We start from the raw sequence: 26,365 nt of genomic DNA, 5'->3' as shown, positions 1-26,365 counted from the left end.
AAAAGTGCAGTGGGTTTCTCCCACGTATACGCACGGGCACGCTAAGCCTGACGACCGCATCTAGAAGGCAGTTCGAGAAAATTTGACAGATCCAACGTACCACACGATATGATGCGAAGCCTGCGGAGGGATGATTACAGCGGTTCTTATTTAAATGCGAAGCAGTTGTTTGCGTATTCCAGGCACTTTTGCATATCTATCTATCTATCTATCTATCTATCTATCTATCTATCTATCTATCTATCTATCTATCTATCTATCTATCTTGCCGCGTACGCCTAGGCTCTCTCGTGAATACCCCCTCGACTAGGAATAACCGAAAATTAGGATCGGAGGGTAAGATGATTTGAGGAACATGGCTCGCTTGTCGTGACATAAATATTGTCAAAATCTCGTAGTGCACGTCGTCAAACACTTTCCGCCTGACAGTGGCGGAAAGCTCTGCGGGCGGGTTTATGCGACTCATTGTTCGCGTGTATGTGCCATAATTTATTGACGCTTCGTATCTACTCAGGAACATAAAGAACACACCTGGGTAATTTCAAGGCATGCGCGTTAAGAAGAAGCCGACATCAGCTGCGTTGGCCCGATCAATATAAAGATAAAATTCAGGGTCCCAGCCGGATTTAAACGCGAGCATTCCGCGTTGCAATCAAGTATTCTACCCAGAGCCGCGTCACGTCTCACAACTGCTTTTCAAAAGAACTCTAACAATCGTGAAGTGTCAATGGGTGTTGCTGTGATGGCTATCCAATTCTATAAGCATTACATATGTACTCCTACAACACAGCCGTCACGCCAGGTTATTGTGAACTACAGTTAAGTGCCGTGCACATAAGTGATTCACAGATTACATCAACCAAGAAACAGCGCGAACAATAATGGTAATTTGAATTCGAGAGCTTCAACAATTATCAGTGCCTCTTCAGAAAGTGAATGACCACAAGTGGGCAAAGCTTTAAGTGCAAAGGTCTAATGTCTACGTTGGAATTGCGAGTTGTTTAAATTACGGACAGATCGACGGAGGGACGCACGGACAGAGCGACAGGTGGGCGTATGCAAGCACGGTAGGACGCATGGATGGTCGCACAAATGAACGGACAAACAGGTGAATGAATGGATGAGTGGATGTGCGTCTAGATGGATGAATGGATAGATGCTTTGACGGATGGAGAGACAGGTGAGTGACCAGTGAGGAATCGGCCCCAAGAAACGCGGCGGTCGTCACTGGGAGATGGCGTACTGACAGTGGTATTATTAGGCTTAGTTGGCGACAGAGTTTCTGTAGAATAGCGTGTGGCCTCTTTTGCCAAAACGGAACAGGTGCTCTAGCTCAGCGGGGACGTTCATCAGCCTGGGGTACACACCTACTTCTGAGAAATCTTAACAGACGCTATGCCTGCTACCGAGATTCAGTATGGAGCCTTTCCTCCGAGACGCTGAAAAGGTGGCTCTCGCAAGGAATGTGTCATGCCGTGTGCATAAAAATAAACGTTGTCGGTGCACATCACAATGCATTGACGCCCTCGTGAGAGGTGTGTGTTGGTCAAGATAGGTCAAGTGTCTAAAATTACTCCGTAGGTTCTTATCTACGAATTATCTGCATGTTCTTCAATCTCATAAGGAAGGTGTTTTGTAATCCTACCCAACAAGGCTTTTTTGGAAAAAGCTCCGAAGGCTATTGCAAAACACTTCATACAAGTTTCAGCAAAAAGTTGAAAATAAGAGCCCTACCATAGCTCGTCTTGAGGATGTGAATTTTCTAAATTTAGCACGGTAGCGTATAAGAAGCAACTTCAAAAGAATTGTCCTTTTTTTCACTACTAAGAGCCATAAGCCAGAACAATCACTGCGCGCCATCGTATCCGAAACGTAAATCTGGTAGAAGCTTTTGGAACGTCACCAGCAGAAACAAATATCTAGTCTAGTAATTAAAGACCCCTACCACGTGTGTAATTGCCAAGAGGTCGTCGGATACTTCAATCGTCATAATAAAATTGGGTATCCGATTTTAGGTATCAACGTGTTTATTAGGTATCAACGTTGTTCATTACTCAGAGCACCTTGTTACAGTATGTCAGAAAATATATAACCCAGGCTACCCGCGAAGAAGTGTTCATCAATGGATGTGGCACTAGTGTTAGTTGTTTCATGGAACATCTGATTTTCTAGGTGAATTCTACTTTTGTATCGTGGGGCGGGTCTCTTTATCGACAACAAAAGAGAGTGTGCATAGGTTCAAGAGTCGCACTGTTTGTGAGTGAAACTCTTGTTGCCGGTGTCGACACAATCCTTCAATAAAACTCGAAGGTTTGGTACAAACCACCTTCAGATATGTGGACGACTATTTACTTTTTCTCCAGCCTCCCGTAAAAATTGGCAAGACCTGGCTTTGCTTGTTTTAGGTGCCTTCGAAACATATGGGAGTGGACTAGACTTCACCTCCGAAGTTCCACAAAAGGGATTCTTTTGGTTCTTGGACATCAATATCGCAACATTTTCATATCACATTTGCTGGGAATACTAACTATAAATTGCTAAGCGCTTGTTAATCTGTGCTTCCAGTCACATAAAACTGGCAAAGACAGCAGTTGTCCGTCAGCTGTAAGTGCTAGCTTATCTAATAAAAGGTGACAGACAGTGTAAAATTGCAGCTAAAGAGACTTCTTTCAGCACAATTTCTGAAATCTGTGATTTCTTCAGTGTGCGAAAAATTCCAGCAGAATATCAAACAAAACCGAAAAAAGCGAGGCATATTGATTGATATGTTGGGTTTAACGTCCCAAAACCATCATATGATTATGAGAGACGCCGTAGTGGAGGGCTCCGGTAATTTCAACCACATGGGGTTCTTTAACGTGAACCCAAGCAAATGGGCCTATAACATTTCCGCCTCCGTCGGAAATGCAGCCGCCGTAGCCGGAATTTGAACCCGCCAACTGCGGGTCAGCAGCCGAGTACCTTATTCACTAGACAACCGTGGTGGGGCAAAAGTGGGGGAGAACAAAAGAGAAATGAAATAGTGAATGTCATTGAATACTTTCGCAGTATATCTCATGGCTTGAAAGAAAGATGGCTCGAGATATGGTGTAGATGTGGTATTATCACCCCGCGCGAAGTAGGTCCAATTTGCAGCTTGACAGGTGAGCGCCTTGGTGGAATTCCAGTGTAGATTTGGACATGCGCTGTAAAACCCGCGAATAAATTTATATAATGCGCCATGGGTGTGGTATACAACCTTCCTTGAACGTGCGCTTGCAGTTATACCGGTCAAACTGGTTGGGGGAACATAAGAAAAATTTATCCAAAAGCGTAAGTCAAACCTTGTAATGCACGGTAAAACTTGAGGGTACCAGCCTTGGTTTCAAGCCGTGAGCGAGCTGTAACGCGATAAGGACAAATTAACATACGAAATTCCCGAGGCGTACCATATTAGGAAATTTGGTAACGAATGAGTGAGCCAGCCTGCGGTGGCATTTCATAAAAATGAGTTCGCGCTTTTGCCTGGGGGTTAGCCTTTTTATTATTGTGCCTTCGTTTTTATCGGACACTCCACCATACCTATGTCATGTTGCTACGTTTGCTTGTTGAAAGATTGTACCTGTTTGCACATATGAACTTGTGTGTAGTGAAACACAAATTCATTTGGTAGTCAGCACTCGTGTTGTTCCTGTTTGCCTTCCGTTCCTAGCCTTTCGTACACGTTTCTTCCAGCACTTTCGTGCTTGCGCTGTGATCCTTATTAACGTGATTTGAGGAGAAACTCATGCACGCGTGCTCAAGGCAACGGACGCGACAAAATGAACGGCATCACACACAGTGCAGCCAATGGCGCTTGCGCGTAAATGATGCTGCGGATGACGTAACTGTTCACTAACAGAGGTGAGGTTGACGCCGCGTGATTAGGCGCTCTCACTCGCTATGAGGCAACTCTCCCTTCTGGTCTTCTAGCGGTCCAGCTCTCTGTTGCTACGCTGCCCTTCTTATCTGGGCCGAAAAGGAAGACCCACGAGTGTATTCATATAAATTGAACTCATGGGTCACAATGCTGTAGAAAAAAATAGAAAAAAAGTGAGAGCATGTTCTGTGAACCATGCTTAAAAAAGGGTGATTGCACCGATGTGTTATTCAATTGGCGCCTTCTCGCCGCCCTTAACAATAGGATTTTTTTTTGCTTTCGTGCCATGGATTCTTGACCCACACGTATATGATCTGAAGTTGTTTGTGTTTATGTAAAGAAGCATTGTACTTATATTTACAATTTTGAAGGCCTAAAACGTTATCTTGCTTTCCTATTTTTGGCGCCCAAACTTTGTTTTATTAAGTGATTAATCCAGCCTCGGCTCATGACTATGCACAGAACTTTGAATGTGTGTTAGATGCCATCCGCAGAACTGTGCTGCAGCCTTTGATCTGCAAAGCAGGGTACACATCATCGATTTCTTATCACCTGTCTACTTGGTAATGCCACGGCATGTCTGTGTTTTATGACTGCGAGGTTTTCTTCTAGAGACAGGTTTGCCATTTAAAGACTTCTGTTGGTGACCCTGCCAGATTTGTTAACAACGAAACCACATTTACAACAGCAGCGGCGTAAACTTTACGGAAGAATCAGGCCGGCGCATTTTAAGCCTGCCATGTTGAATACATGATCAGAGCATGCCACCACAAGAACCAATAGATCATCTTCTTTCACCGGATCCACCGCAAAGCAATAAATACTGCGACTTACTGATAACGTCACTCCCAGTCTAAGCGTGATGTTGCAAGTCTTCCTGGACCACTTGATCATGCTCGGAATAAAGATCTGATCCAGCTCTCCATAAAGTGGTGGGAGCCGAATGACGAAAGTGTGCAGCCGGTGTAGCCCTGAAAGTAGTGTCCCCGATTTCAGCAGGAATTTGTGTCACGACATTATTGACGTCGCTTCAAGTACAAAGCAATTCGCAGCTCGTTTAGCTGATTAATCTTATCTATACGAAGTATATATATATATATATATATATATATATATATATATATATATATATATATATATATATATGGCATCGCATGCAGAAATCGTATTATCAGGTAGTATGCAGGAACCATAATACCGGGATAGGCAGGGCGGAATTCAGGTTAGTATAAATATTTACTAAAGTCAATGTCATTCACCCAGAGAATGATGACGGTCGAATTTCTCACAAAAACACAAATAAGAGCCAACTGAACATGCAATTCCAACTAATCTCACTAAACCTTAACTATTTTTACTACTTAATAGTGACAATATTTCTAAGGTAAGGAGGCAGCGATCAAAAAGGGGACAGAAGTTACGTGAGCATTTGTCATAAGGTGCGGGATGAAACGTGATCACCCTTTGCTATGCGATTCCTATGCGCACTGCTGTGGTTTCTATTTTCGGGCTACGGAACGCGGTGCTAGCATGTGGCGGCACTCCATGGCAGTAAATACGTCTTATCTAAGCGCTGCCATTGATTTATATCATGGATTAGCCAGTAGCAAGCTGTGTGTTGTTCAACTCCGAAGAGCAGGTGCTGGAATCTCTGAGAGAGTGGATCCTCTGTGAAAAATGTGTGCACCTGTGAAGAGGGACACACAGTAATGCGATTTTCCTTTTCGAGCATATATACTGATCTGCTTTTCCTTTTCTGCAGACTGCAAAGTTTGGTATATATCTCCACTGGAGCGCCTGTAATCCGCAAGAGGTGTGTTTTCACAAAGCCCTACGGGTCACTTATGACACATTACATGTTGCTTGTACCAGTAGTTGGTGACCCATCACATATAATACTCAACCCTCATTGAGAACACGAACGAATAAAGCCGAAGACAACATGATAACTGCTTTTGATTCTGCTCCTGAGGACTACCTCTAATGATTTAATAAAGCTTGCTGTGAACATCCAAGTAATATGCAAATTCACTGCTTGAGGCACATGAAATCTCGTGGTTACTTGCGCGAAGTAAATGCTCCTCATCCCGCTCATTGCGTAAAATGATATAAAAAGAATGCTAAGATACCGACTGGCCGATGATTAGTTGAAATTTTTGATTTTGCGATTATTTCGCAGTAGTGACAAAATTTTAACAATAAAATGCGGCTACCTTGCGTAACTGATCGTTGTCTGCATTTAGGAAGTGAGCGTTCCATTGTGATATTGCATTGCATAGAAGTACATCTGCGTGAAAATCTGTTTACCCATAGTGTTGAAGGCCTTGTTCGACACATGCACGTTAACTCTTTTCATGCCGCTTGAAATTTTGATGCCGATCAGCTGCCCTGGGGCTAACCCTGCATGGCCTTACTTCTAAACATTCCAAATTACGTGCATTAACGGGGCCATTATTATGTATTGATGAACTAGTTAGCCAGACATGGCATCAAAGAAGCAGGTAAAAAAGGACGCCTTAAATCAGACATAAATCAGACGAAAATACGAGCGTTTGTGTTTGCCCACATGCGTGCGTGAATGTGGGCTTTCTACCGCTTGATCAATGTCGCTAAGCCTGTAAAAACTACATCATCAGTTGTCTTCGAGCAAGCAAGCTTACCGTCCTTCAAAAAGGCTCCGCTAGCCTCAAGCACAATTTTTTCTGCTTTCGCCTTGGTCTTGGCGTACGGACCGTCGTGAGCTTGCCGCCTTCCATCCTGAATCACTCCAACACTCCCGGTGTAGACGAGGTACGGCACGCTCTCTTCCACGCAGGCATCCACAACGTTTCGCGTACCTGCACAATGGACACATTTAGTTTCGTGTGTGTTGACGAGCTCGGGTATGTGCTGACCCTTCACGACTAAAGTTCACATGCGCGGTACGTATAGGGTCCGTCGACGCGCCTCGCACAGGCGCATAAAATCTTTGCGTTTTGTTGCGTGCGCCACCTATACGTAGTTATTCAACACCCTCATTTGGTGAGGTCATCAAAATATGAATAAAGGGCATTTCGGGGGATAAAGGGGGCTCTAGGTGGCGGGGCGGGCTGGAAGGCTGGAACACACGCGAAAGGAGAGTCCCAAGTGACGCTCCCTGATTAAAATCTTCGAAAGTTGAAGACTAGGATGAGCTTCGTGACGCAGGAGAGTGAAGCCCAATCGAAGAGAGACTGACATCGCAGTGCGCGTGTCACACGACCCATGGAAAAGACCTGTAGACGCACCCACCAGCTCAGTGGACGGTGACGCAGGCAGCAGCACCTCTGACTCTTATTTGCGCCTTGTGAGTACGCCTCCATGTCATCCACTGAGCCTCTTTATTACTGTTTTTTTTTGTCTCCGTTGTGAGGACGTCGTCAAAACTAGCTCGAGAAAATACAAACTGCAACTGCGGGTGACAGTAGTCTCTGCGAGGTATTTTTATTCTAGAAAATGCACCGTGACCACACAATGTGCACCGCTAGCCTTGCGACAAAAACACGCTTATAGTGCTTGAATTAATGTCGCCTCAGATATGTCTTCGTCTGCTGCCGAGGAGTACGAAGAGGCAAGCGCAACCAAGCACCATATGTATACGAAAGCTCCTCGGCGCTTCTGCATAAGTGAAACAATAAACATAGCGGACGTAATCCGTGAGATGTGCGGGTAGTTCTCATGTTCTCATGCGCGAATCATACGAGTACGTTGAACTAAACTCAATGAAAGAGCAACTAAAAAGGTCGGTCGCATGGAAATGGACATATACCACACTAAGTAATAAACTAAGCTTTGTAAACACGTATAATTTTTTTATTTTTTGTATTTAACTCATTTTATTCTTGCAAATACTAGCTCAGCAAACAAAATCCTAGTTATCACTGCACAATTGGATGCCATAGCTAAGTAAAGGACAAAAGTAAGTGAAAAAATTGATAATAAATAACACAAACACAAGCTGAGGGTAATATAGAGGCTTTAAAGTATGAAGAAGTCGTTGAGCACGAATCGCGATGGGGCCAAGGTTTTAAAAACAACACCATATCATTATGATGGCTAGATTGCAATGATAGGGTGATAGCTAGAAGTGTAGTACCAGATCGAGAGGTTTCAGGTTTGTCTCTTGCTGACAAAACGTTTTTCTTCGTCTTTTGAACCTGTATTGTTTCAAGGTCATTTTCGCGACAAAAGTAGAGCTCTGAAGTCTTCGCGGACACCGGCATTAAACACTTTCGGGATGAACAAACAGAAAACTGAGTTTATTCATACCATAAAGATTTTCTCACAAATAGAATCATTGGAAAGACTGGCTAGTCAAATAGAAGCATTCGGTATTGTTTGTGCAAACACCAGATCCCTCTCAGTAAAAATCATAAATGTCAATCCTTCATCCAGCTACAGAATTTCATTTCACAAAGCCGCTCTCAGTCATATACAATTTAGTGTCTATCACTTATTGGTTGAATTACCAAGGAGTAGCCAGTGAACACCTTTGCGCAAGCTTCATAATTATGACCTGGAACTCTTCGAAGTCATAATCCAATGACTTTACTCAAATAGTTTACTAAGGCGAAAACCTTTAATGTCCCAGATCCTTGGCGCCCGGCTGCGCCCGGCCGGGTCCTGGACACTAGCCAGTGCTACCGAAGTCTACCTTATCTGCACTTCTCTAGCTTTCCATTAGACGTCTTCGGTACCTATATCTTGAATGATAGCAACCCAAACATGAAGCACAACCCCTAAAACGCTTTCAGGTATGCTCAATATCTGTTAACCTAAGGTCACCAACTCCTATTTCTTGAAAATTGTGATCAAAAATTAAAAGCCACAACAGAACGCCCTCCGGTAGATCACAGAACACGGTAAACACCAGTGCCGCATGTTTCAGCTACGAGGGGTAATGATCCGCCCGAATTGCTTCAGAGGTGAAAGTATTAAGTCCCTTGCCCTCTTACACTGTCAGAAATCAGGTGATGGTACAAATGACTCATTCTTCAGACGTCTTGTGGAAGCAGTTGAGTTAGTAGAATATCGCACACGTAACTGCAGCTCCCGTATATATATATATATATAGTGGCCACAAACCACCTTTTCACGAGGCCGCGGCACATGCAGCCTTCCCTCGCGGCAAAGTCGCGGAGCGCGCTGGTTTAACAGCCTTCGTTTTACAGCTGCCAAGGGTGAAGTGGCGGAACGATTCGATTCCTCTTTCTATGCTTTTCACCGACAACGGAATGAACTTGTTCTGCGATTGCCGTTTGATTTTTCGCGGCTCCTACCAAAACCATATTTATACGTCAGAGGGCAGCGTGATAAAATCTAAAAGGTGGATTCACCTACGTATGCAAGAGGAAAGACGCACGCATCGCGTGCCACTCTCCCCGACTCCGTCTCAATGAGCGAAGGCGTTTGCAGAACACACTTTGCAATTAACTGAAAGGCTTTCAGTTCTTTGTGTCGTGAAGCTACTGGCGCCAAACTATTTGTAATCCGTCAAGTGGGGTGAACTCACGTAGATTTGTCACACGCTTTAGGTGCTTCCTTTACTCTTTCTTACGCATAGAAGAGGGAGAGAAATGGATGGGGTGTGACATGGGGGCGAGAAACTGCTTCCGTGCTGTTGTGTTCTGTTCTAACTGTTTTGCTGTGGAGAGGTTGAGGTCGTTAACGCACACCATGAACTTCAGCACTATATAGTTTATTCTAATAGATATTTTATGAAAACTCTCACCTTATTTCTACGGTACGCGTCTGTCGCCGACCTTGTGCGTCGTATATTTAAAGGTATTTATTAGAGTCACCCAAAATAATTAGGAAAAATGTTTCCGCCGCACACAATCGAAAAAGGAACCTCTCGCTCCGCTGACCACGGCCTTAATGGTTAAGCAACAACGACGCGCTGTTCTTTTTCTTCTTTATTACAAGGAAGCACGTCCTTCGTCGTTAAAACAGCAAACTACTTATATACGCAACTTATCGCTGCTTCTGCACCGCTCTTAGTGCAAACGGCACGTTCTCAGCAATACCAACTCGATAGCGCAAAGAGCTTGCGCGACCAATGCAACCTACAAAAATATTTTTACATGCTTAGCATCTTTCTCTACATTGTGCATCAAAAAAGGAGCTGGTACAACTAATGTATTACGCATGAAAGCGTTTGGAGATTTATCTGTGAGCCATTTCTTCCACGAAAAAGTCAAAGATTGTGAGCTATGGATCACAAAGAGCGCAATTTGATGCGCCAACAAAGTAACAAAATAGATAAGATAAATTTTAATCATGTTTTACCTACACACATGCACACAAGCACACTATCTAGAACATGCAGAAGAACTGTTTCGATGCTATCGAAAAATTTCTGAAGTTCGAACTATAGTTTTTTTTAAACATCGGTCTTCAAAGACATGTAGCTATATAGAAGAGTGTGTGCTGGTGACAAAAGTACGCTAATCAGCCCAATATCATAACTGATTGTATGTGGTGTTTACCGCCCCAAACCCACCATACGATTAGCACAATACCATGGTGAGGACCAATGCAAGAGAAAACAAAATCTTTCATGGCAGAAAAATCTCCCGTGACTGACTCAAGGAGTGGCTTTTCATCTTTTACTCTGACCCCTCTTCCAGTGGTGCGCAGTCGCTCATATCCCTTAGGGCCTGAGAAAAATGTTATTACTTGGCCTAGAATAAACTGTATAGCCCCTTTGGGCGGTTCTAGTGCACTGCTTGTTCGGAGATTGGTATATATAGTAGTAGTTCTTAAATATTTTAGATTCAAGTGTATAGATCTCACACACCTAAAGACCATTTCAGAAAGAGCTCTACCGTAAGTGTCTACACGCATCTATATTTCTAGGAAACACAGTAGGTTAAGATGCTGGCAAGGTTTGCGCAAAATTTTAATACCGCATTAAAGGGGTTGGAACGCCGGCAAGCAAATACTATACACACAACCGATGCACTCAGCAACTTAACAGCATTCGTTCCATTTTTCTCAACCAAGAAAACACGGGTAATTCAAAAAGTTTGCTGCACTAATCGCCAATAGTGAAATGCTTACCGACCCAGAAAAAAAAAAACACCTGTTCTGAAAACATACTCCCACGCACGTTTATTATTTCATAGCCAGGGCTTACGCTAACAAGTCAGGAGCACACATGTCACCTTCATTTTGAGCAAGAACGCAACATGGGGGAGTAGATACCATTTTAATTACTTATACCCCTGTCACACGGGCACTTAAAAGTCTTTTAAGTAAGCGGTCTTTTTCCGAAAAGGAGTTCCTGATAGCAGACACATGGCACAGAGCGAACTCCTTTTCAGAAGCGGTCTTTTTCGTAAACGGCGTTCGTCGATCTCTTTTATGGCTCCGAATGAGTAGCCTCAAAACCAGTGGGCGCCAGCAATTTTCGAGCGGTGGGCAAAAAAAGAGCGAATGCTTATTTTTCTGTCACCAAAACTCTTTGTAAAAACAAATTTCATATCCTGCAGAAGGTGTAATGAACTCTTTTAATGCTTATTTCCTTTTCTACTCTCGTAAGCAGCTACAACGCGTCGGCAATAGCACGTGGTGACGCTCGGTCTTGCGCTGCTTTATCCTATCCTTGGCGGCTTTTGCAGCGTGTGCCTCGCTTTCCAGAGCGAGAAGGCAGGCCTTGAGGCTTGCGATCCTCGCTTTTTCTCCAGTACGGTCGCCCATAACGTGTCGAGAGCAGTCGAGAGCAGCGAAAACAAATACGGTAAATAAAAGCACAGTGGTGCCAAACGGACTCATGCACGTCGCTAGTTATGGGAATGCTTCCTTATCTAGTGAAAAAAAACATTCACATTGGTGTTTCTTCATCTCTTATTCTTAAATTTATTTTAAGAAACAAGCAGTCTTTAATTTGTACATTGTGATACATCGTTTGATTTTCATTGCTTCTCTTTTAACTGCTAGCGCCACGCTTTCGCTAGCGTCTTCGAATGAAAACACTAAAAGGAGATCGTTGCTGCCGTGTGTCTGCGCCGCAAACACCTCTTTGTTAAAAGTCTTTCAACTTCGTAAAAGACCGCTTACTTGAAAGACTTTTTGCGCGCCCGTGTGACACAGGTATTAGAAATATGTGCTACGGACACAGGTTTCTTACATTTCCGATGGAGGCGGAAATGTTGTAGGCCCGTGTACTCAGATTTGGGTGCACGTTAAAGAACCACAGGTGGTCAAAATTGCTGGAGCCCTCCACTACGGCGTCTCTCATAATCATAAGGTGTTTTTGGGATGTTGAACCCCACAAATCAATCACAGGTTTCTTGGGGTCACGAAGAAAACGAATGTTGACGTCAGATGGCCGTACGACGCGCTCCCACTTTGTTCTTCAGCTGTTCATAAGAAACGAGAACACTCGAAGCTTCGCTGCCTTCGCCGTGACAATTCGCACGCAGCATCGTCCAAACGTTCAAAGTCCTACAGATTGCGAATATCCAGTGCACAAAGCGCATCACATATCCACGCTGCAGTTCACAGACAGAGAAAAACTCGGTCTTGCCTATTTGTCAATAAGCACACCAGCACGACAAGAAAGCATTCATCAGGCTTGGCAATTCATGTCTGTATAGGGACGAGAGCGAGCGTAGGCACGTCTTCGCAGCGATACACCACGGTCTAAACGGACTGACATCAGAGCTCGAGGGCAGAAACAGTAGGCTTCATTGATTTGGCAGTCCTGGGCCACTCACCAGTGGTCCATGGATGCCTCGGATTAAAGGTGGCTAGGTCACCTACATGTAATTCATAAGTCCCGAGTCAGCCCAAGTGGTCTCGGGTCATTTGCGCGCTTGATGCGGTCTTTTGCGCGCTTGATGTGACATGCCCGGAATCTTCGTTGGCATTGTGACACAGGCCACAATGCCGAACCAATTCCAACCCCAAAATCTGTGAATAATACCTGCCTGAAAGAAATTGTTTGGACAGTCCCGGGCTGCCCACAGGCCACCATGCACGCGCAAAAAAAAAAGGGGGATCCTTAAGCTTCGCCTTTAAGGGCCAAACCTCATAAGCGCGAAAATGCACGCGACAGCAACGAGCAACGCTATGAGTGACGAAACAGGGCGTTCGCGCGACGTGTCGCGTGCTCGTTTTCGCGCGATCGCTCGGTTCTCCAGATTTGGAAACCGTCGCTCATCGCCCGGAAGTGCTGGGCTCAAGCAGCCAATAGCGGAAAACCGGAAAAGACAAAGACTACATGGGTGCACGTGACCCTGCCCGATTCACGTATGCGCAACAAGAAATAACGCAATGTTTATTACGCATGTGCATATAAAAAAGTGCTGCAAGGCAATAATAAACACTTTCCGTTTCATTACACAACAATATATCTTATTTTTAAATTGCATACGGCTCGCTACGCGGTTTTCTTGGTGCGAGTAGACGGCCTCATGCCAGCAACAGTGGAATTCGCTCGCTGAGAGAGAGAGTAAAACTTTATTGAAGGGGAAAGGGAGAGGGGCGTTTTAGAGCCTTTATGGTTGGGGCCCTACGTCCAGGGCTCCACTGGCCTTAGCCGCCCGCCGGACTTGATCCAGTAGTGCGAGCTGCACTCCTGGGTCCGAGCTAGCGAGGTGTGCCTCCCACTGCTCCATACTAGGTGTTAAAGGTTCGCCGAGAAAATTGGTTATGTCGCTTGGTTTACGATCGCACCCCCACGATATGTGGTAGAGAGTCGGTCTTCCGCCGCACCACGGACATACAGCCGGGTAAAGAGTTGGATGTATCGCGTGTAACTTCAGTAGGTGCGGAAATACATCCGTTTGAATTTTTCTAAGGTCAGTGGCCTCTTCCCCATTAAGGGATCTGTGAGGTGTTCCACATTTTTGACGCGTGAAGCGCTGGTGAGCTAGAATCTCCCTAGGTAAAATTGGCATGGTCAATGAAAGAGATGGATTCTCCGCTCGGTTACAAAACGCACGAGCTAGAGCGTCCGCCCTTTCATTGCCTTCGAGACCTGCGTGTCCCGGGCACCAGATCAAGCGATGGTGGTGAGTGAGTTTGGATCCTAGCAGCCTCAGCCCCATTGCTGGAAGGCGGCCCCTTAAAAAGAGCCGGCAGGCTTCCTGGGAGTCGGATAAAATAACTGATGGCTCCCCTCTACGCTCCTGAAACCTTAAGGCTAAGGCTATGGCCATCGTCTCCGCCTTTGTAGCCGAGGTCGTGCGTACGGAGGCACTCGTTAGCAGCGTCATGTTGTTGTCGACAACAGTAATTATGTGTCTCTGCCAATCGAAACTGGCCGCATCGACGTACGCGACATTTGAAGCTGAGCCGAATTGCTTTCGAAGCCAGTTTACCCTCGCAGTACGTCGCTCAGCGTGAAAGTCGTGATGCATATTTTTGGGCACCGGTGCGATTGAGATTCGCCTGCGGACCTCTTGGGCTACGTCGACCAGCTCCTCATCAATGTGCTGTGGGTGGGGCGAAATTCCTATTCTAGTGAGTATCGCCCTGCCTGCTGAAGTTTCACTTAGACGATTCCTCTGAGACATGAGGACTGCGGCACTGAGCTCAGCATAAGTGTTATGTATACCGAGAGCTAGGAGCCGCTCGGTCGGTGTGCTGGTGGGTAGACCAAGTGCTGCCTTAAAAGCGCTTCTAATGAGCACATCCACCTGGCTCTCCTCACTTCTGTCGAGTGAGTGGTACGGTAGGCCATACGTCACTCTGCTCAAAACTAAGGCCTGGACAAGCCGGAGAGTATCCTTTTCTTTCATGCCTTTTTTATGATAAGTGATGCGACGGATCATTCTAGCTATCTGTTTAACCGTAGTCTTTAAGGTGGTTATCGTGTGACTGGCTTTGCCATTGCTTTGGACCCAGAAGCCAAGTATACGGGCCTGAGTAACCTCGGCTATGGCATGGCCGTCTACCTGTAAGTTTATGTCACCGTTACTTTTGTAATACTTACTGTGTATTCTTATGAGTTCAGATTTTTCAGGCGCACAGCTCAGCCCACTTTTTCTTGCGAACTCTGCCACAGCTGTCGCAGCAGCCTGGAGGGTCTGCTCTTTCAGCGCCAGTGAACCCTTCGTAGCCCAGAGTGTGATGTCGTCCGCATACAATGTATATCCAAGGTGCGGGATTGCTTCGAGCTCGTGAGCAAGTCTGCGCATAGCTATGTTAAAGAGCAAGGGGGAGATGACTGCCCCTTGCGGTGTGCCTTTATTTGGCATCGAGAACGGCACCGACCTCGTGTCGCCTATCCCAATAGTTGCCGTCCGCCCAGAGAGGAAGGATTTAATGTAGTTAAATGTACGCTTTCCGCAGCCGATTGTGTTGAGTTCAGAGAGAATGGCCTCGTGCGAAACATTATCAAAGGCCCCTTTGAGGTCGAGGGCCAAGACCAAATGTTCGCCTCCCCTGGGTACGCAACTCATGACCTCTTCTTTTAAAAGGAGGAAGGCATCCTGGGTTGAGAGTCCGGAGCGAAAACCAATCATGGTAGCGGGAAACAGATTTTCTTTTTCAATGTAATTTTGAAGCCGTGTCTGTACTACTCGCTCGTAGAGCTTGCCCATGCACGAAGTAAGCGAAATGGGCCGCAGGGCTCCGAGCGATGGTGCTTTACCGGGCTTTGGTATAGTTATTATTTTGGCTTCCTTCCACTCCGGAGGAACGTGACCTTGGGACCAGCAGTGGTCGTTAAGAAATTGCGTTATCTGCTCAAGAACCTCAGTACTGAGGTTTCTTATCATAGCGTTTGTTATACCATCCGACCCCGGCGCAGAGTTCCGATTGGCTGCCTGGGCTGCCGCGAAAACCTCTTCTTTCGTGATTGCGGCGTCTAATGTGGCATTCTCGCTGCCGATGTACTCTAATGTACATGGCGGAACCACATCAGTACCGATATAACGGTCTTTAAGCGCCTGGATCAACTCTCCGTCGGTGCCGGGGTAGCTGTGTACTATTCTTTGAAGAATGCGGTTCATGGAGGACTTAGATTTGTCCGGCTCCAGCATGGACCTCAGTATCGCCCACGTCTGGCTAGTCCCTAGTGTACCGCGGAGAGAACCGCAAAACTGCACCCAACCATCGGTGGCAAGTTTCGTTGCGTATTCATTCGCTTCCTCCGACAGAGCAGCGATTCGCCTGTAGAGGCAGCGGTTGAGGCGTTGTTTTTTCCATCTCTTGATCAGGCGTCGCCTACTATCCCACATGTGCAATAGGTGCCGGTCTATCGCAGGCGCCTCAACTGTGCGCGCTATTTTCTTAGAGGTGGCATCATGCGTTTCTCGAATGAAAGCAACCCACCCACTGACATCACAGGGCGTTTGCTCCGGCAGAGGGCGCTTTCGAAAGGTCACCCAGTCTGTCATCACAACGTCACCAGCGACACGACGAACTTTTGGTGATGCTATAGAGGTGCTAAGAATATAATGGTCACTACCAAGGTTTTCATCGAGGTTTGACCACGTGGCATTTTTAATGTTGAAGGTGAAGGTCAAATCAGGGTACGTGTCCCTGCTAATGCTATTACCAAGCCTGGTGGGTGCTGTTGGCAGAGTGATAAGGGTAAAACCTAATTTAGACGTGGTGTTCTCTAATAACACTCCCTTGGGTGAATCCCGGACGTAGCCCCAAGCGGTGCTCGGAGCATTAAAGTCGCCCACCACCACTAATTGATCTCTGGTGCCAACGGCTCGAACTGCCTCGTTTAGGAGTGGGCCGAAGTCGTCTTTCCGGTTTTTGGGAGGACTGTATATGTTTAAAATTTTCGTTCGTACTTTTCCTCGTTTTTGTGGGAAGACATCGATAATTTGGTGATTAATGTCAGTCTGATCGTAATGGTCTAGCGCGACTGTCATGAAGTTACTCACCAGCGCTGCAACGCGGGGGTATTTTGGATCGTATAATGTGTAATATCCCTGCAATTTGACGGGACGGTTCCCAACTTCTTGCAGGCATATTACATCAGGTGGGATCAGTGCCGAATGGATGTAATTCTGCAATGCCGCCGCTCGTTTGTGGAACGTGCGACAATTCCACTGCCAGATTTCTAGGTGGTCGGAGTTTTGCGTGGAATTAGTTCGCGCCATGGTGACTACTGCCTTTATTGGGGGGTGTCTGCTTTCTCCGTGATTCGACGGTCCTTCGGTAGTGGACTGCTCGCGGAGGTAACACTGACCCGCTTGTTGATGGCACGCTGAATGCCTACAACTGAGTCATTAACGTATCGTCTTTGTTGTTCCGTTTCTGCTGCAAACTCTTTCCTGTACTCCGAAAACATTTGATGCATTTGCTGCATCATCTGCTCTCGGAGTTCAGACGCTGCTCGTTGCTGTTGTGATTGGAGTTCTCGCATTAAGTTCCGCAAGCTCTGCAACTGTTCCCCCATCTGTAACTGGCTAACGTGGGCCTCCTCGCTAAACCTCTGAGGTATGTCTACTTTCGCCGTTCCTCCCTCCAAAGAGTGGGCTACGGTTGCCCTGGAGATAGCATGAGTGGCGTTGTTGTTCGCCTCTAAGGCGTTAAGCCTGGCTTCAAGTTTGGTTTCTAAAGATGATATGATTTTGTGGAACTCCCGGCGTTCCTCCTTAATCTGGCATCGAAGTTTCTCGTTTTCTAAAGCAAGCTGCTTATTCTCGGCAACCATTTTCTGATATTCGGGATTCTCAATTAAGGGAGCAGATGGAGACACAATCCTCGCCCAGCTCACCGTGTTTGCTGGCTGGCAGGCGGCTGCCTCCGTCCCCTCTTTGGGCGGCGTCAAGATTTGTACCAGCGCTGTCTTCTTCTGCTGCTGATGCTGCTGCTGTTGCTGCTGCTGCTGTTGCTGTTGCTGTTGCTGCTGTTGCTGCTGCTGCTGCTGTTGTTGTTGCTGCTGCTGTTGCTGCTGTTGGTGCTGCGGCTGTTTGTTGAGTCGTTTTCTGGACGCAGACTGGGCTCGACCCTTTGAGGAAGCCCGTGACTTGGATCTTGAACGTGAGCGTGATTCCACTGACGAGTCCCGCTCGGAGCTGAACCAGCGTGGATGGTGCCTCCGTTTTGGCTGATCCACTCGGGACCTCCTAGGCGGAACGTGTTTAAGCTTCTTCTTGCACATTTTGTCACCTGTCATATGGTCCTCACCACATATCACGCACTTAGGGGTACACGCGTGTCCTTGTGCGGGTTCACGTGTTCCACACGTGGAGCATACATTGGCGTCGGGCGTTGGGCACACGTCAGTTCGATGCCCTGTGGAGTGGCATACCTTGCAAGCCTGCCTCGTAGGCTTGTGGGGATAACAGATGGCTTCCGCTCCCATGAAATAGACGCACCTAGGCAGTGTGCTGCCCGTGAAGGTAATGATGGCGGTCTTCGTAGATCCGAGCATGCGTGCCCGCTCAATCTTGACCCCCTGTGTTCTCACACGGAGATTCGCCATGAGTTCTGCTTGAGAAGTCCCCGACGGAATACCATGGACTATGCCTCGTAGGACGTCCTCAGGATCCGCCACATACGAGTTGAATGAGTGCACTCGTCCCCTGATATTCAGATGCGTGATCTCTCGCAGCTCTTTGGCTACATGCTCGTGGGGCGTCGATACGATGATAATATTCGAGCCCGGGTGGACGCGCAGCATGAAGCTACCACCGTCGAAGTGTCGGTGGCAAGCGTCTATTACAGCGGTGGAAAGTTCGTAGCCGAGTATGTCTTTTACGGCGAGGCCTTTGTGAGGCCTAAGGATGATCTTTATGTCGTCCTTTGGCAGGGGCGGGAGCGGACGGCGACTTCTCGTACGACGTCGGCGCTTCACCTGACTTCCCTGCTTCGGTGGGCTGCTTGACGAGGCGTTGCACTCCACAGCTTCTGACGCGTTTTTCTGGTTTTTCTTCTGGTTCTTCTTTTGCCGGCGTGTCAAAACCGTGTGCCAGCCATCCTCCGTCCATGCGGCACCATCGTGGCGTTCCCCTGCAGACACATTGTCGACTTCTTCGGACGAACCCTGCGGTGACCAGGTCTGAACGTCCATTTGAGTGGTTTCTGTAGCAGACTCCTCATCTGTGTGAATCAGTGGCTGCTCCTGAGGAGACCTCGGTGTTTCCTGAAGAGCGTCCATCCGCCGACGCTTGAGACGCGACCACGACGCAGAAGCCGCTATGCGGCGGTGCGTCTGGCCGGGCGCGACGGTCGCTGCCTCGAAGTTTTCAGCTTGCAGAAAACCGAAAAACAGCCACTCACCGCTGAAATTCGACGTTCACTGTTCGCTGTACTTTCACGAATCCGATGCACTTCAAACAACCAGAAATCGCCGAAAAACCATAGAAAATCTGCGGAGCCGATGCGACGCGCGTCCGCACACCGTGGCCCCCTAGCGGCCGATCTCTCGCTCGCTGAAGCTGTCGCGTGAATGAGGTTTGCCTGCGCTAGCGACTGATCGCGCGAAGCCGATCTTCGTCGCGTCGCTTGTCGCTGTCGCGTGCTTTTTTGCGCTTATGAGGTTTGGCCTTGAGAGTTGAACGCGATAGCGAAATGCGGCCCCTAGTGCGCCCTTCAACCACTGAGTGCTTACTTATTATTATGTTGTGTTGCATACACACACACACACGCACACTGTAGATCGTACCAGCGCTCGCGCACGAATGGTGCATACTTGTTTTCATCTAAATCAAGAGTCGCATGGCCTAAAAAATACACGCCCCGTGCTTGCTATATCGAAAGCCATAAATAGTCTCACAACGCCTCACACATAGCAGCACATTATCTAGCGTTTGCTGTTTGCTTGATCAACGCCCCTGGAAAGGCATGATATGTTTTCCGCTAGATGTACATAGTTGTCCATTTTCAGAGCCGTTCGAAAGTTTTTTGTGTTTTTAGCGGCGATGGCTGCACTATCCTGGCCTTTTCCGATGTAGTTTGAGGCTTCCCAAATGCCCCTACAAATCGCCGGATGGGCTGGTTTTCGTCGTGACACCTGTTGAACGAATTGCGTTAAAGAGGCCCTGAAACACTTTTTCAAGTAACCATGGAATGAATTCACTAGAATAGCTTATTGCCTCGCAGATCCAACGCCGCAAAAAGTTTAGCAATCAGTCCAGTGTGAGTGGAGTTGCAAAGGTTTGTCGCATGCTGCAATTGCAATATTTCTTCTCTCGTCCAACGAAAGCGCTGGACGCTAAGCAGAGACGGGTAGCAGGGGCAAAAAAACTACCATTCCTTGTGACCTTGAGCAATTTTTTTTCTTCGAATGCGTGGCTTTTCAGTGTCATCGCGCGCGCACGCGTGGACAAGTAGCGGCCTCCCACGGAGATCTCGGTAACTTGATTTTTCGGTCATAGACGCACACACGATTTTTCGCTCCCATTCAACGCGGCAGATAGCGACGGCGGGATTTCTGCGACATGAGCTCTCTAACGCTATTATGTTAAAACATGCGTCCGAGTGGCCCCAGACCAGTAGGCGTAGTTTCCGATCGGTCCTCGAGAAAAACGAATGCAGCACCGGCTTCCGGGGCCATCTGGAGCCATCTGGGCCGTGTAAATCGGAGAAGCTCTGTGAGCATGCCTGAAATCATCCAGGTGGCATTGGCTTGGCACCCCGCTCGTCACGACGTGCCCTTGCGTGCTCATTTTCCTGGTGTATTTTGACCCACGTGCGTGGGAGGAAGTGGGAGGCGCTTGCGCATGCGCACTTACCCCGCGAAGGCAGAAAATTGTACGTCTTGGGCTTTCACTGCAACAATAGTGTTTTATTTATCGAGTTGACGCTGTTGAGTTGAATCGCTGCGGTTCCCGTTTGCGAAAAAATTCGGCAGATCCCACGTACCTGAATATGGACGTTATGCGAAGCATGCGGAGGGAAGGTGACTGTGTGGCAGTTTTTTTTTATTGAGCAACACGTCATGAAACGATCCTAAATATATTGCCGCGTGCATAGCTGCATTTAGCGGCGAGTTAGCGACGACAACGAAGAACACGGATTTGCTCGAGAGGCGCAGCGCAGGAGAGTGAAGAAGACGAAAATCTTAGCGGCCTTCTTTTGAGAGGGTCTCTACGAGTTCCACTGTCCGTGTTTTAATTGCGAAGCATTTCTTAGCGAACTTCGGTGACTTTGAGCGTATCTATCTATCTATCTATCTATCTATCTATCTATCTATCTATCTATCTATCTATCTATCTATCTATCTATCTATCTATCTATTCGCTTACGTTTGGATGCTCTCGTGGTCGCCCCCTTTACTTGGCGTGAACCAAAATTAGCATGGGAGGATAAGATGGTTTGACGAATATGATGCGCTGGTCAAGACATAAATAATGTCAGAATCCCGTCGCGTACGTCGTCAAACGCTTCCCGCCAGACAATGGCACACACTCGTGGGCGGGTACGTGCCGCTGGTAAGCGTGTTCGTTCCACAGGTGATGGACACTTAGTATTTGCCCAGGAATGACGAGAACACAGGTGGGCAATTTTAACGCGCGTGTGAGCGTTAAGCAATACCCGACATCGATAGCGTCAAACCAAAAAGGACATAGAATAAATGTCAGTGTTAAGAAGAAGCTGTAAAAGGCAGCGTTAGCCACCCGACGAATGCAAATAATAAATTTCAGGGTCCCAGCAGGAATTCAAGCAATCTGCGTGGCAGTCAAGCATTCTACCAGAGAGGTCTCGGAACTACTTTTCAAATATACAATAATTTTCATGAAACGTCAATAGTGCCGGCAGTGCTGCCTACCAAATTTTGTAAACATTACATATGTACCCCTTCCATACAGCCGTTATGTCGGGTTAAGGTCAATTGTGGTGAGGTGTCATGCACTGAAATTGATTTATGTAGCAGTGTTAAGGGCCAGCATCTTCGCGAGCATCAGCGTTTCATATCAGCTTCTGGATTTACTAAAACACATTCCCAGCTGACATCGTTGTGCAAGTGAAAAACTGGTTATATGAATATTCAACTCTTCAACAGACAAGTTGTCTTCAACATATGTCTCTGCGTGCAAATCTTGTACATAAATTTAGCATCATTTCATGACGTGTCGCTCAATAAAAATGGAACACGGTCACCTTCCCTCTACGGGCTTCACATAAAGTTGATTCCCGGGCACGTGGGATTTGCGAATTTTGTAGCGTTAGCTACACTGGCCTCACTGAGCCAATTTTGCGTGGCACTGGTCTGCACATGCGCAATGATACTCCGCCGCCGCCGCACGTCTCGCCGCCGGTGGGCGCGCAATTCTATGCGCTGAGCAGCTGATCAGTGGTGCCACGCACACGAGCCGGCACCTCCCTCGCACTTGGCCGTGGCCGCGCGCGACTCGCCGCCGCCGGTGTGCGTTTTCCAGAGGAGTGCCCTCATAGCCTTGGTAGACATATGGACGCCGACGCGCTCGCTCTCCCTATGCAGTCGCCATCTGACACTGCGCTGGAGCAGTTCGATAGTGCCTCTGACTGGCATTTGCCACTGTGGTATAGCCATGGAGAAGGAAGAATAATCAGCTGAACCTTTGCTAATGCTACGTATATCCTGGCATAGCTGAGCTAAGCCACTGCGATTTTTTAAAATAAACACTCTGTAAGTTATAACCCGCGACACCGGTGGAGAAGCTGGGTACTACCACCTCATGATCGGCAGCCCTGTGTGAAGCCCTGAGTCCAGCCCTACGAGACAGATCACTCGTGGAGACGCCTGTGCACCACTCAAGCCGTCGCCTAGAAGGTCTTGAACCATAATTTGGCCTTTTAAAAGGAGCAACACTTCCGACAGCCACCCCTACTCAAGGAATGCGCATATTCTAGAGTCTGGCTGTCGTTTGGGCAGTTGTGCAGTTCCGCCCATATTTATATGGCCACGCTTTCCAAGTCATAAGCGACCATCACTCTCTTTGTTGGTTGTCCGACATGAAAGACCCATCTGGAGGTTTAGCACGATGGAGCTTACGGCCCCGAGAGCACGACATGGCCGTAGTTTATAATTCGGGAATTACACTTAGACGCTGACTGTTTGTCAAGGTCGCCGATTGAATCACCTGCTACCGAAGATGATGAATTCAAAGGTTGTTTTAGGAGTTGTTGATGCAGCTATCATTTCTTGGCAACAACAGGATGATCGGAAGCTCAACACGCTTATAGAATTCTTGAACGGACGAGCCGCCAATTCACCAAGAGTGTTTTTGAAGAACTTATCGTCATTCTGTTTACGGGACGGAATTCTGTACAAAAAGAGTTTCTCTTCAACAGGTAGAAGCTATCTGCTGGTAGTTCCTGAGGTTCTCCGCAGCGAAATTTTACAAGCCTGCCATGAAGAAGCCACTGTGGGCCACCTCGGTTTTGAGCGTCAAAGAAAAATATTACTGACCAAGAATCACAGCAGAGGTGAAACATTACGTCCGAACATGCATTGACTGTCAGCGGCGCAAGGTACCACTTTTAAAAACCGCTGGACTATTACATCCTGTGCTTGTGCCAGCAGAAACTCCGTTTTCTCAAATCGGAATGAATCTGCTGGGCCCATTTCCAACTTCGGACAGCGGCAACAAATGGGTTACAGTGGCGACGGGCTACCTCACCCGATACGCGGAGACCAAGGCCATTGCGAGTGGCACTGCAGCTGAAGCGGCCCAGTTCTTCATTGAAAACATTGTCCTGAGACATGGTGCTCCAGCTATCGTCATAACAGACAACGGTACCACGTTTACAGCCGAGCTTTTGCGCACTGTGCTTACGCTCAGTAGCGCAGCAGATATATGAAGAGGACAGCATACCACCTTCGAACGAATGGGCTTACAGAACGACTTAACAAGGCAATCGCTGACATGCTTTGCGTGTACGTTTACGTGGAACACAATAATTGGAACCGAATATTGCCGTACATCCCATTCGCGTATAATACGTCGCACCAGCAAACAACGAAAATGGCGCCGTTCGCACTGATTCATGGCAGAGAAGTTACAACAATGCTTGACGCCATGCTGACTTACGATTGCAATGATTCAGAGACAGACGCCGCAGATTTTCCTGAGTTCGCCGAAAAAGGAAGGCAGCTTGCCCGCGTCAGAATAATGAACCAGCAGCAGTTTGACGCCCAATGGTACAACCTTCGCCATCGATTCGTCCCTTATCAACCAGGAAATAGAGTTCGGGTTCGGTTTCCTCTACGACGGCGAGGCCTCTTGGAGAAACTCCTACGCCGATACTTCGCACCCTACAAGGTATTGCGCCGTCTTAGCGACGTGACGTACGAAGTAATGCCCGACGCCTCCTCCTGTTCGAAACGTCGCCAGCATCTGCCTGAGACAGTGCACGTGGTCCGCATGAAACTTCACCACTCTCAGTGATGTAAACACCCGCTGGCCGCATCTCTACCTGTTGAGCATCGGGACGACGCTCAATCTGGTGGGAGGGTAATGCCGTGTGTATAGCTGCATTTAGCGGCGAGAAAGCGACGACAACGAAGAACGCAGATTTGCTCGAGAGGCGCAGCGCCGGCGATTGAAGAAGACGACAATCTCAGCGGCTTTCTTTTGAGAGCGCCTCTGCGAGTTCCATTGTCCGCGTTTTTTAATAAACACTCTGTAATTTATAACCCGTGACAATATGTTCAAATTTTTCACCCACAGACATATAATGAAGAGGTGCAGGTGTTTATGTCACCAATTTGCAGTTGCGCAACGGTACGAACTGCCACATGCACTTTAGCAACACCAGAAGCTGATAAGAAGCGCTGATGCTCATAAGGATGCTGATCCTACATCAATAAATTTCAGGGAATGGTAAATAACCAAAATTGACGTTATGTCGATGTGACGGCTGTATTATTAGAGTACATAACTAATTTTTATAAAATTGGGGAGGCAGCATCACTACAACCACTATTGACGTTTCACGAAGATTAACGTCTATTTGTAAAGTAGGTGCGAAACCGGGCGTATAGCTTTGTAGTAAAATGCTTAATTGCCACGCAGAATGCTTGGATTCGATTGCAGCTGGAACCTTGACACTTATTTTTCGCAATTATTAGGCCGACGCTACCGATGTCGAGTATTTCTTAACGCTCTCGCGTTAAAATTGCCCATGCGTGTTCTCGTCTATCCTGGGTAGATACTAAGTATCAATCACTTGTGGAACATACCCGCAAACCAGCGGCACATACCCGCCCGTGAGTATGTGCCATTGTCTGGCGGGAAGTTTTTGACGACGTACGCGACGGGTTTGAGACCAGCACATTCATGTCTTGACCAGCACGTCATATTCGTACAATCATCTTACCCTCCCATGCTAGTTTTGGTTCACGCCAAGTGAAGAGGTGACCACGAGAGCATTCAAACATATGCGGCTAAATAGATAGATACGTTGGAAGTCCCCAAAGTTCGCTAAGAAATGTTTCAAATTTTAAAAGGCAGACTTTTATACAAACCAAAGTAAAATTTGTTAGTGCTCGTCCTGTCCGTATCCGAGACTATGATTAGTGCATCCTTTTTGATTGAGCAGCATTTAAAGCATCAAGCTTGGAACGTCGTTATTTAGCTCTCGTCTTGTGTTTTTGTTTTGTTTTTTGTCTACATGTTTGCACAACTGTACGTTTGCACCACGCTGCATGTTTCAATTCGCTTGCATTTTTCGCATGACAGCCCACTTTGTTAGTATCGCATTATTGCTTCATCCTTGCAGCCGAACTGTGACCTTCTCGTTTTATTCTTTATTTTGTGTACTTTGTACACATTGCTGACATTCAGTGTAAACGTGACAGAGAGCGCGTTCACATTGTAGCCGCCTGCAGCGGCCTCAGCAGCTGAGAAACTCATGATGATGACACCCGCCAATGGTTCGCACATTTCACGTGGCAGCGTTAAAGAGCTGGCTTCACAGAAATTCAGGCGTCGGTGTCAGCGGCGATGTCGTTGGTTGTGTGAAAAAAATCATCATCTTGCGCGTGGCCAGAAAACCGAGAAAGACGCGAATAAAATAATAAACATTTTAGGCCTGCGTGAGGTTTAAACGCAAGTAGTTTGCTTGGCAAGCGGGTGCTCTACCACAGAGACACACGCTCGCTTAAAAACGCAGTGAAAGTAACTTCTTGCGCTTGTAAACGCGGTGAAAGTAACTTGCATACTTTACAAACCCACGCCCAGTATACATGCTTCTCAATGCAACAGGTAATACCGCAGTAATAATGCGTTGTACATGCGTACATTGTGATCAGGTGTCAGATAATGTGAAGATGTGAACGGAGATGCTTCAAACTGGTCACGCACTACAAAAGGCACACACGTTACTGCACCTTTTTCTTTAGGGCCACGTAGTGGGTGGATGGCAAGCTCAAAAATAATTGATGTGCATGACTGCCCGTGGTTTAAAGCATGCTACCTAGTACACACAATGCAGCCGTATGAGAAAGCTTCAGTAACACAAGTCATTTTGAACTCAGTAGGAACTAGGCACAGAATATTGCTATCGCGTTCAGCTCTTTAAGGCAAAACTTTCTGGTGTGGTCAT

General features: G+C 47.1%; 2 protein-coding genes across 2 annotated transcripts in view; one reads left to right on the top strand and one right to left on the bottom strand.

Moving 5' to 3' along the window:
- The window catches only part of LOC142804150 (3 beta-hydroxysteroid dehydrogenase/Delta 5-->4-isomerase-like), a 79,618-nt gene that overhangs the window by 1,716 nt on the left and 51,537 nt on the right, over positions 1 to 26,365 (bottom strand). The window contains exons 4-5 of the mRNA XM_075890763.1: positions 6,559 to 6,735; positions 4,733 to 4,869 (exon numbers count right to left, since the gene is read on the bottom strand). Coding sequence (XP_075746878.1) covers positions 4,733 to 4,869; positions 6,559 to 6,735 — 314 coding nt within the window. The remainder of the gene's footprint in view (positions 1 to 4,732; positions 4,870 to 6,558; positions 6,736 to 26,365) is intronic.
- LOC142804151 (uncharacterized) overlaps positions 1 to 26,365 on the top strand; it is a 96,570-nt gene that overhangs the window by 65,036 nt on the left and 5,169 nt on the right. The gene's annotated exons all lie outside the window — the stretch shown is intronic.

The sequence above is a fragment of the Rhipicephalus microplus genome, chromosome 3, assembly GCF_043290135.1.
Source record: "Rhipicephalus microplus isolate Deutch F79 chromosome 3, USDA_Rmic, whole genome shotgun sequence".
In the NCBI taxonomy this organism is placed as follows: Eukaryota; Metazoa; Arthropoda; class Arachnida; order Ixodida; family Ixodidae; genus Rhipicephalus; species Rhipicephalus microplus.
The sequence above is the reverse complement of the archived record's forward strand: the minus strand, read 5'-3'. Positions and strand labels throughout refer to the sequence as shown.